The sequence below is a fragment of the Myodes glareolus genome, chromosome 5, assembly GCF_982192425.1.
Source record: "Myodes glareolus chromosome 5, mMyoGla1.1, whole genome shotgun sequence".
NCBI classification, from domain to species: Eukaryota; Metazoa; Chordata; class Mammalia; order Rodentia; family Cricetidae; genus Myodes; species Myodes glareolus.
The window spans coordinates 24280102-24292397 of record NC_142030.1 but is presented as its reverse complement, the minus strand read 5'-3'; the positions used below and the strand labels follow the sequence as shown (position 1 = coordinate 24292397).

At 46.2% G+C, this 12296-nt stretch overlaps 1 protein-coding gene across 2 annotated transcripts in view; it reads right to left on the bottom strand.

Moving 5' to 3' along the window:
- Positions 1-5006: 5006 nt before the first annotated feature.
- The window catches only part of Atf6 (activating transcription factor 6), a 169856-nt gene continuing 162566 nt past the window's right edge, over positions 5007-12296 (bottom strand). For both annotated transcript variants that reach the window (XM_087906157.1, XM_087906158.1), the window contains exon 16: positions 5007-10530. In XM_087906157.1, coding sequence (XP_087762283.1) covers positions 10322-10530 — 209 coding nt within the window. In that variant the 3' untranslated portion in view covers positions 5007-10321. The remainder of the gene's footprint in view (positions 10531-12296) is intronic.

Below are 12296 nucleotides of genomic sequence, written 5' to 3'. Positions count from 1 at the left end.
CACTTCGGTTGGGAAGGCAGCCACCTGGGACAGCAGGAGGCCATGTGACCCAACAAAAGAAGTGGATTGCTCTACTTTCTCTTAGTTTATCTGTCCTTGTGTTGCTTCAGGCTCCTCCTGGGTGAGCGGCTGTCCTCTTTCACCTGTCCCTCATACCAACCCAAGCTCTCTTCCCGCCTGTGTGGACCTGGGAGCAGAATCTCACTTTCCTTCTCCTCTCTCTCTCTCTCTCTCTCTCTCTCTCTCTCTCTCTCTCTCTCTGTCTCTCTCTCTCTCTGTCTCTGTCTCTGTCTCTCTCTCTCCCTCTCTCTCTCTCTCTCTCTCTCTCCTGAGACTCCCTGCCCCCACTCTGCCCTCTTTCTTTTCTCCTTCTCCTGGTCCTGTTTCCTCTCCTTCCAAGAACATGCCATTTCACCGAAAGTTCCATTTGCAGCCATGGTTATTTTCATGTTTCCCATTCTAACATCACCGAGGAATGTCTGACGTCATCTCCACAAGAGAATCCAATAGCCAGCCGCCCTACTTACTCTCTCCGTTCTTTACGAGTGTTTGCTCAGTCTTGACTCTGATTGTTTAAACACAGCTTCTCTGTGGGTCCCTGGAACCCTGCTCTCCCCTCAGTGTCTTGCAATGTGTTGCTTCAGAAACAACGGATGTAGGCCTCAAAAGACATCTCATTGCTTCCCAGCCTCTTCTACATCTATATTAGAATCACCTAGGGAAATGTAACATTCCTGTACTCACACCTCACGACAATGAAGTCAGAATGTCTGGGTGTGGGAGCCAGCCTCCAGCAGACTCTCCGTGATTCCAACCAACAGCAAAGATTGGGGGAACTGCCAACATGTGGAGATCTGTGCTGAAGGAAGTAGAGCCTGCAGCCGACTGGACAGACTCTACAGAGTTGGAGAGAGGAGGGCACAGGACCCCTTCCAGGTACACCTGAGCTCTCCCAGCCTGTGTCTAGGGAGGGCCGATCACCAGTCCGAAAGGCATCCTTCTTCCTCAGCAGAGGGTGTGATTTTGAGCAAGGTGCCTCAAAAGGCCTATGTCTGGGAGTCATGGCTCCAGAGGAGAGCCAGGAGACAGGGTGTCCCCTTTCGGGATGCAGCCCCTGAGCCCTGGATGCGTGCTGACTTGGCTGAGCCTGTGCACCTGGTGAAGGACCTGGTCCTGGCGCCTGTCAGTCATTTCAGAGGGGAATGCAGCCACCTGGGGCAGCAGGAGAGGAGACATGTAATCCAACAAAGAATGGGAAACCGAATGTTCACAATGATCACTGTCCACTTTCAAAGTGGCAGTCACAAGAAGAGATGGGTGCTACAGTTGGGGTACCAGTGGCAGAGCCTGGATGTCCTTAGCTTCAGATGCTTGGACAGGCATCTTCATAGAGAGCTCTCAGACACCTATGTGGATCCTTCTAGGGGCCTGCTTAAACAGATTACTGGGCCTAGCCAGCCTCAGGCTCTGTCTTGGTTACTTTTCTATTGCTGTGATAAGGCAGTGTTTAATTTGGGGTTTATGGCTTCAGAGGGTTTAGAGTCCATGACCCTCATGGAGGGGCGTGTTACAGCAGGCAGGCAGACCCAGCACCGGAGCAGTTGAGACACAACCATGAGGTAGAGAGAACTACCTGGGAATGGCATCATGGGCTTTTGTAGCCTCAAAGCCCAACCACAGTGACATACTTCCTCCAACAAAGCCTCTTCCAGTGACACACTTCCTCAAACAATGCCACACCTCCTAATCCTTCCCCCAAAGTTTCACCATCTGGGGACCAAGTATTCAAACATATGAGTGTGGGGGGGGGCTATTTTCATTCAAACCACCAACGGTCTGACTGAGTAGGTTTGGCTTGGGATCCTAGGAGTTGCCTTTCTAGAAAGTTCTCAGGAGCTGTAACTGCAGAGCAACTTCTAACCTGCCAGACAGAAGGCAGAGGGAAAAGGCAGGAGGAGAAAATGAGAAGCAGAAGGGAAAGCGAAGAACGGCCCATCTGTTGAGGGAAGGCTGGGCCCTTCCTCTGCCAGCCCCAAGTCCCTGCTGAACCCCATGCACTCCGCACTCACTGTTAGTGCTCTGTGACTATTAGCATGTGGTGGCATGTAGACACATGTGGTGGCATGCAGACACATGTGGTGGTATGTAGACACATGTGGTGATATGTAGACACATGTGGCAAATGCCAGTTGATGGCATATTCTTCTGGAAAGACAATGTATGTTTTGGCTCTGTAAAGACACAACAACACAATTCAAAATACTAGCTTAGCATGCCCCAAATCCTTTGTTCAGAGCACGCTGCCCACACAGCAGTCCTGGACCTAATACAATGGCTGAGATCGTGACAGGGTTCCTGCCTATCTGAACATCACTGTCTTACAGGAATTATGGGTATCTAACAAACACCTACTTCAGAGGTGTTGGGAAGGAAAAAACCTCTAATTTCTGTGAGTTCAATTCTCCTTCTGGGTTGCTTCTGTTCTCCTGGCCTGAACCAGATTATAACTCCTGGGGACAGAAATTAGTCCCCGTGTGCTGCCAGCTGCAATGTGCCTCTAGAGGAGCTCACAGGCATGGTGCCCCACAGAGTCATTTACAACAAAAGTCTCAATGCTTCAGCCTCCTCCCTGCCTAAGCTGTTGAAGATGAATTTCCAGTTCCTTCCCGCTAATGGCTTGATGGGAAGGGCCTAGCTGGTGGTACGGGGGCTGGTGGATTTTGTCTTCTAAGAGACTGCCAGACTCATCAGGGCAATGTGCTGATCTGATGAGAAAAATGTTGCTTAGCGGAGGGGAATTCCAGCAACTTGAAAGCAGAGGAAATGTGGTAAACACACCATTTATATCCTGGGATCAGTAGTCAAATGAAGGAGTGAACTCTGTGGCTATGGTAAGACCCTGGTCAGTGAGCCTCCCACTCCCAGATCTCTCCTGGGATCAACTTGTTCTCTAACTTTATTCTTTTAGGCTGACCAGCAACTCTTGGAAGTTGTTTTTTCTTCTGTGGGAACGGAGGGTGACCACATGGAACCAGGGAAGAGACAATGTTTAAAGAGTATTGTCTAGTCTCTCTGCAGTTTCCCACAGCCCAGTGCAAGATGCTCGAGCCTGGTGCAGCCCTTAGAGTCTGTGGTTAAAGGTTCACATTCCAGGACCATGTCTTCTACCCCACTGTCTGCTGTCTGTGAGGAAGCAGTCCAAGCATCCCCACCAGCTCTCCTGGTGCTCAGACAGTGGAGATGGCCACAGAGACTTGAGAAGCCAGGCTGGGCACCTGGAAATGGAAGTCGGAGATGGAGTCCAAGGCTCGGAGTCCTTCCTGAATACCTAGTTCACTGTTTATAGAATCATGGGTTATTTCTGTAAACAACTGGAGACACACTTTTTAAAATTGGTCTTACAAGGTTCTTCCTTTAAGAGAGTACAGGTTTCAGGAGTCTTACAAGCAGTCAATGTTATAAAATGGCCCATTTATTACTACACTATGTTGTACTTACAGTAAGACAGATCCTTCGGTGCTGAACCAATGTATTGCTTGATTGGTAATCTCTCACTATCTCATGGTCCAACACCCTCACCAGGAGATAATTCTGCAAGGTGAACTCTTCAAGCAGGGAAATGTGATCAGAAGAGCAGGCAGTGGATGCACCCTGGGAATAGGGTCGCACGTCGTGTCCCACTATGTAACTCATACAGATGGAGACCACAAAGGCCAACGTCCAGGGAAGGCAGAGCAGCAGCTGCCCTTCACGCAGTCAGCACTGAGTATGTGTCTTCTAAGGGAGTCACTCATGGCAATCTCCTCAGCACCACTGGACCCTTGCCTTTGAGTTGATGTTCCCCTTTCCTGAATAAGCCTCAGCACCCTGTCTGCACATGTATCGCTTGGCTTCTCTCAGCTTTGTCACTGTTGTCATCCTTTATGGCCTCTAAGGGGGACTGGCAATGTAGAAGGCTGCGACTTTATAATCACCAGGCTTAATGTCAAACGTGCAGCTTCACGAAATGTACTAGTCGTGAGATCCTGAGCCCGTTAACCCCTTCTGTTCCTTCATCTGTGATGTGTGTGAATAGTGATGTCTATATAAGCTGATACCTTTTAAAAATTCTTTGGCATTTATTTTTATTTAAGTATATATATTTTCCCTGCATGTATGTGTATATATGTGCCTTGGATTCCCTGGAACTGAAATTGGAAACACTTGTGATTTGCCATGTCGATGCTGGGAAAAGAACCCCAGCCTTCTGGAAGAAGAGAGAGTGCTCTTAACCACTGAGCCATCTCTCCAGACGACTGACCGTTTTAAAGCTTAACTATAATGCCTATCACAATGTCTGGCAGAAAGTCTCACACCTTCAATAAGCAACAGCTATTACCATTAACTGAACTAAGGAAGGATTCTCTTCTAGTGTTTGTACTGATCATATCACATGAACGTGATGCAATGAAACATGCGGTAGATTTTGTGGTAAGCAAAACACTGGATCTGAGTCTCTATCTGAAGAGGAATAATCAGAGAAATTGCAGCGTCACAACAGAAGAGTCCTCTATTCAAGATACCATGTACTATGCAACCAAGTGACATTTGCAACTGTCTTTCAAGATTCTAAAGCTGGCTGAGTCTGTTTTCAATGAAGAGTCTGAAGTCAATGCTTGCGCTAAACTGCTGTCAGTCCACAGAGACTAGCTTCATTCACGGTGGCACTGACATCCCAAACTGGGGAAGGGCTTTTGGTAGAGACCGGATCTGTAATTAGGTAATCCTGATGATGCGGATGTTAAGGTACAGACTTTAGATGATTCTACTCCTAGATGTGATTGTAGTTAAATGTCTGGACACAATGAAGGAAAATTTTACTTGGCCCATCCTGGGAAAACAGTAGAAAGGAGTTTGGTGTTTCATTTCAACACACACAAACCACAAAACCTCTTTAGGCTTCCCTTCCCATTACTAACCCCTAATATTGAAATTCATTTGTTTTGTCTTTCTACAGACAGACAAACCAAGTTTTAAAACTCTTTATTTGGATCTTAGAGAAAGAACAGGTATTGCATTATAAAGACTTATTTGAGAGTCTGAAATAGTCTGTTGCCATTATTTATTGTAAACGGACATAATTATTAAAGGAGAGAACAATATATCTTTCCCACATTTCTTAAACACATGATGAGACAGGTTCTCACGTAGCCCAGGCTGACCCTAAACTCCTGATCTTCCCACCTCCACCTCCCAAGGGCTAGGACTCTAAGCATACTCCACCATGCCTGGTACTGGTGAAGGAACTCATGGCTTCAGGCATTCTAGGAAAGCACTCTTTCATCTGAGCTACATACCCATCTTCCAACATCTTTAAATGATCATGGATATTGTTCTACTGGCTTTAGCTGAGCCTTATTACCATGAGGAGGGGGAAAATCTAGAATCTCAAAGACCAATAGTGTTTCATAGCTTTCAACATCTCCTGAATCCTGGCAACTACTCAGAAACCAGAGTGGATAATTAAGATAGTTCAATCGATACACACTTGCCATGAAGTCAATCTACTAGTTCAGTCTGGGATTAGCATACTGGGCAATACGCCACATTTCCTGGTTTACTTAACTATAATCAGTTAACTGAGGACAAAAACCACACCAGTGTGGTATTTGCTGATCTTGACAAGTGACTTATTTATTCTTAAACCCAATATAAGTTAAGTCTTTTCATGCACTAAGTCTGCAATGCTTAAAGTCAGTGGAACACAGGGTCATTCTGTGACACTGGCTAGCTATGACATAAAAGTTTCCTAATCGCACAGGTTTATCATTCCTTTTTTCATAGATTAGATGTGTACCTGACAGATATTGCTGAAGGTTCTAGTAATATCCAAAATAAACTATGTTTTAAGCTTAGTTATTAAAAATATAAGCTAATAGAATACTAATAGAATTTTCTTAGGCAGGAGAAAACTGTATTTCTTCTATGTGCATAGTTCCTTTGGACTCTGGTGATATCACATAGGTAGTCCAGAAGTTATTTAAAAAATCACCCGTGATTCCCGTAGTGGGGGCTGGGGAGGAATGCCTCCTCCAAGTGCTATTAGGGTGGAAATTACAATGTCTTCATTCCATTATGTTTCTTCTGTGCTCTACGTTTTTTTTTCTGTTAAAATTATGACACAGTATATTCATATTAGCAGGAAAAAAATCATTACTTACATAAGTTAAACTGATGAAAAGAACATGTGGGTCAGAAGATGGGGTCTGTAGGTGGCAGGAAGTGTCTATCAATCGTGGAGAGATGCAGCGTGCGTGGGGGTGGGTCCCTCTGACAGAGCTGCCGTATGAGTGTCTCACTTGGACATTCAGGTCTATCTATGCACCTGCTGAAGGAAGCAGTCAGCCCCTCGGGCCGAGGTGGGAAGAATGCCTTCACAGGTGGGCACCTCCATGAGTTCAGACGAAAGGGGAGGGCATGGGATCAGACCCTGGCTCTCTAGGTCAAAGGAGTTCAAGTGACTGCTTCTCATAGGCCACTGAAGCAGAAGCTGGACTGGAAGCTTTCAGCAGGGGAGGAGGTCAAACACAGTCCCCGGGTTCGTCCCTGTAGTACATTTCTGTCAGATTTCAGAGTAAAATGACAAGACCGAAATAGTCTTACATTTGTGAAACTGCGGGAGTTCTCCCTTGTCAAATGCTCTAGTCGTGGCAGCCATGTCCAAGAGCGTCCCGCTAAGGTGACTACTGGGGAATATTTGTCCAGGACAGAGATTTGGGCCAGCAAGACTGACAGGACAGTGTCTCTCTAAAGATCAGAGAAAAGTCAGTTTGAATACCAGTTCCTTCTCTGTTTTTAAGTAACAGCTTTTTGGGAAATTTTAGGAAAGAATCGCATGATGTTATCACTTTCAAGTACATCCTTGTCTGCTTCTTTATTATTACTGCTTTTATTTATGTGTCTGTGTGTGTGTGTGTGAGTACCACGTATGTGCAGATGCCTATGGAGGCCAGAAGAGGGCACTGGATCCTCTGGAGCTGGAATTACAGGCAGCTGTCCGCAGGAGCTGTGCTGTGGGTGTTGGGAATGGAACTTGGGTACTCTGGAAAAGCAGCAAGGACTCTCCACAACTCAGCCATCTTGCCAGTCCAGTGTCTACTTCTTGCTAATAGGAAAGGCAAAAAGGGTCCAACTTTGTGCTGCAACTTCATAAGGAAGAAATTAGAAGGTTGCTATGAACTTATAACCATGGGACTCCGGATTTTAAAAAACGCAAACTCTAGCCAGTGGTCTAAGGTGAAGCTGCTGTACTCCATGCGTGACAAGAATGACATCTGTCCCCAAGCACCTTTCTCATTGTCTCCTAACTGAAAGCAGGCTTACGTTCCACTCTAAGGGAGCTGTTCTCTAGCTAACCCCAGAGAGAAGCAGTTCTGACCCAGCAGTTAACAGGACACATCCACTTACTGCTGCTGAATTTCAGAACCGGGGACTTGCAAACACATGAAGGACCCTGTCAGTTCCCGTCATCACTTCCCAGCATCTCAGTGCCAACGGTCCAGGGCAAGGAATCATCTAGTAACAGGTGGATGACTTCCTCTGGGAATGGAACTAATTTAAAAAGCAGATTTATTTTTATTTTTTATGTGTATCAGTGTTTTGCCTGCACATGTATGTGTGCACCATGTGTGTGACTGGTGCCTACAGAAGTTAGGGAAAGGTATACGATCCCCCTGGAACTGAGTTACAGATGGCTGTGACCTGTCAACTGAACCAGGGTCTTCTGGAAGAACAGTAAGTGCTGTTAACCACTGAGCCAGTTCTCTAGCTCAAATTTACTTAATTTTTCATAATCTTGCAAAATCACATTTCAAAACTTAATAAGTTAAAAAAATATATATATTATGTACACATATAGCCCCTATATTTCCAGACTATAAACCCCAAAAGGCAATCTCATCAAAATAAAAGATAAAACCTGAATGTCTGCTCAACTGATCCCAGTACAGCAGCTTCCCCTTCCAATGGCCCCGAGCTAGCACACAAACGTTAAGATAAAAACTACTACATTCACAGATGATAGCTCTTTCAGCAATTTAAACAGCAGGCTATGTCTGCGTATCTGCCAAGTGCCTTTCCCTTGTTTCCTGAAACTACCCTGAGGAGGACCACATTTCTCATCCCTCAGGATGGACTTAGGGGTGGGAAGGACAAGACCTGGAGGGCTAGTGAGGGCAGAGAGGGCAAGGCTCCAAGGCTCCAGAGTACTTTTGGACAGCCCTTCCCAGCTCCTTGGCTCCTTGGCCTGTGCTGTATGTCTGCCTGCTCTTTGGCTGTGCCTTCCTCCCAACCAGCATCCCCAATGTCACTTGTCGGAGAGGCATCAGCTTTAGCAAATGTGACACTACTGAGCCTTTGGTCTGAGGAACTGGTAGAATGAACACAACAGAGCAAAGATGCAAAAGGGAAGAGGCCCCCAGATGGCTTCTTCTTGTGTGCTCCAGCGGGAGGGAGAGGTACCACTGGAATCACTTTAGACATTATTGGTGACTTCCAGCAGGTCAGCAGGGGGAATGACGATGCTGCCGCTGCCTACAGCCACAGCCTCTCTTTGGGCTACTTCATATGCAGGAAAGAACAGGGTCACAGGGTATCCCACCTCCCTCACAAATGGCTACCCCTAAAAGTATTCCATGTGTTTGCTATCTATTCCTTGGTACCCATTAGAAGACCAGTTCCCAGGGAAAACATGTGCGGCTGAAATTCACCCAAGAGCCCGTGACGATGAACGGTGGCACTGAATCCCAACAGTCTGCACTGTAGCAAAAGGAGGCAGCTGCACGACTGACACCCCAGATTCCCAGGGAAAACAGCAGAGTGGCCCTGCCTCAAGATCATCTCAGTAGCTTGGGGGACAGCAATAATGTCCAGAAAATGGCTGTTGGTGAGGGACCAGGCATCATGGGGTCACAGGCAGAAAACAAGCAGATTGCATACAACCCTTGAGGGTTGTGTAGACTGGAAAGGAAACACCTGACAAAGGCTTGCAAGCCAACTGAGAAAATTCTATCCAAAGCTCTGAAGGAGTTCTCTCTTCAGAAGGACGGCAGCACACAAGGAAGAATGAAGTCCCGGCACCCATTTCTGAGAATTTACCAGTGTACAATGTACAGCACAATATGAATTTAGCTGCTTGCTATGGTAAGGGAAGTAGGCAAAATACAATAAAATGTATGTGAACATAACTTTTGATTTTCATTTTATTTTATTGTTTTGAGATGGTCTCTCTATATAGCTTTGGCTGTCCTGGAACTCAATATGTAGACCAGGCCAGTGCTAACATTAAAGGCATATGCCCAGGAACAGATTTTTTCCTTCTTTCCTTCCTTCCTTCTTTGCAAATTTTTGCCACACTATGGCACAGCCTCTCAGTGGGAATCCATGCTAGCTGTGTGCATAGTCAATGCTTAGGGGAAAACTCTCTAGTCTAGCTTAAATCTGAAGTCACCTCCAAGAGTCTGGTTTCACAGGAGTGTGTCCTAGGCTGAGGATTCACAATGAAAGGAAGCACTTGCCCTGAGGTCCTCAGGATCCGCAGCACCCCAGGAGAGAAAGGGAGCTGTGGCTCCAAACCTACACTGCCCATCTCAGCTCCCAGTGCTCAGACACAAGTGTACACGGACTCACTGCCTCTTCCTGTGCTCCACAACTGGCCTTCCCTTGCCTTCTTCCAGCGTGTGGCTCACTCTCTGACCCCATAACAGTTATCTGTTCATGGCTGAACCACAAATCACAAGTAAAAATAAACTTTACCAACCGGGGACAATCCTTTTACCCCAAATTCCAAACTGTTTTGACTCTTTGTGGGATGTTTTTGGCTGTTTAGCTTTTTGAAATGTGTGTTCTCAAGTGTAATATTCAGAATGAATTTGAATTGAAGGAGAGAGAAAGCCAATTGGTGGAAACCACATGAGCATGTGTTCTAAAGCAAAAATTGCTTTACTGTGCAAGGAAGTGCAGTGGACAATAGAGGAGGTGGGTCGCACCTGAAGGAAGATGACTAAGAACAAACACATCCAGCAGGAAAAGCAGTGCGGAAAAACAGAGGAGAATAACCGACACCAGCGACTCTGCGACAGGGCTGCCCCGCCGAGAGGACTGCTCTCTCTCGCTAGCACGGTCCACACAGTGGGCAGACGGTGAAAAGCAGAGCAGCTTCTTGTTCTTTGTCTCTTTCCCTGAGTCACGGCATGGGGCAGTTCTCCACTTGCCATGGGGCAGAGAGCAGCACTCCTCACCGGCTCTTCACTCCACTGCTTTCTTTCCAGTGCAGCTCGGGGAACTACTGTAACGACTCAGGAATGGTGCTGACCACGTGGGTCGTCTCTGTGGCTGTGGGAGGGGGACCAAAGAAGGTGTTGGTTTGGTTCCTCTGATGATCTCGGAGGTAAGGAGGAACGGAGGAGCTTTTGATGTGGAGGATCCTGGTGTCCATCACCTGGCAGTCAATCTGCATCATCACTTCATAGTCCTGCCCATTGATCACGTTATCTGGAGAGCAGACAAAGGGTTAGTCAACAGTGTGGGAGCCATCCCTACACTTTCAAGCATGGACGGGAGTTTATTAGTTCTTGCCTCAGGTCTAGTTCCCCAAGGGTCTTCAGTGGTTCAGTAAGAGCTGTGCCCTTACCTCCACCTGTGGAGACTGAGACACCAGACAGCTGAAGAGAAGGGAGAAACTACATCATCCCAACAAGGAAGACATGGTAAAGCCCTCTTTCCTTCCTTTTCACTGGAGTCCTTATTTTAAGAATCACTTACATTCTGTGCTTTAGTTGTTCACCTGTGGTTGACCTGCACCTCCCCTGGAAAGGCTTCTGGACTCCTCACTCCATGGGGTTTTCTCTACTACGTCTCAGCCCTCGACACCCATTGTGTTTCTCATTCTTACTGTACTGCCTCCTCCTCCCCACGTCACTACTTACATTCTCATACCTTCAAATCCAAAGCACTAGAAACTACATGCTCCCCAACAGGTACCCTAGTACTACTGCTGCTAAACCTTACTGGGACACAAGTGATGAAGACAGTGAGCATGACCCAAACTCCCAAGAACACTGGGATGGCTTCAGATGGAGGTAATTAAAGCCTAAGAGTGGAGGCTATTTACTCAATACAATCACAGCAGAAAATAATCCAAGCCCAGAGAAGGAAATGGACATCCAAATACACGAGCATTTTGAGCCCCAAAGAGCTATGACCAGACAATCTTTCCATGATACATACAATCGCAGTTAAGATGTCTTAGTGTTTCTGTTGTTGTGATAAAATACCCTGACATGGGAAACTTAAAAAAGAAAGAGTTATTCTGCCTCGCAGTTCAAGGTACATCCACCATGGAGAGGAAGCCAGGATGGCAGAAGCCTGAGGCAGCTGGTGACATTGCATCCACAGGCAAGCATCAGACAGAGATGAATGCACGCTGCACACCGCACGCTGCACACCGCACGCTGCACACCGCTGCGCAGCTCCTGCCCTCCATTTTCACAGTCCAGGATCCCATCCAGGGAACAGCCCCACCCAACAGAGGGAGTATGTCATCACACCTCTAATAAAGCAATCAAGAAACTTCCCATAGCCACGGCCAAAGGCCCATCTCTCAGGTTATTCTAGATTCTGTCAATCGACAACACTAACTGTTACAGATGTCAAAAGTGCAAAGCTAAGAAACAATATTAAAAAGTTGCAAGGGAAAATGCTGATTCACACACAAATGAGACATATCAGAATAACATCAGATTTCATGTTGGCAACCCTAAAAGTCAAGAAAGCATGGAATGATGTTCTTCAAGCCCTAATCATAAAGAACAGCCAGGCAAGAACACGATACCCAACAAGTTATTTTTTGACATTTCCAGATAACCACATACTAAGGCAATCAACGACAACCAAGCCAGCATTGCAGAAACACTTAAAGGAATACTGTGCACTAAGAAAGAAGAAAGAGTCTTATCCATGAGACAAAGGAGAGCCGAGAAGAAGTTCACGATGCCCAACACAGGAAATCTCTAATACTAATGGGAGGAAGAAAATAACTACCAATAACTCAACCAACCAGAACAACCAAAATAGCAAACCCCTCTCTTTAATAACCTTAAAAGCAATGACCTCAACTAACCATTGAAATAATACAGATCAATTGGATTAAATATAAACTTCATTATTACTTCTCTCCAAGAAACATAATTTGGGGTCCTACCACAATGACGAGCAAGTATGTGCTGGAGAGATGGGAGAGAAAGAGAAGTTGAGTGTTT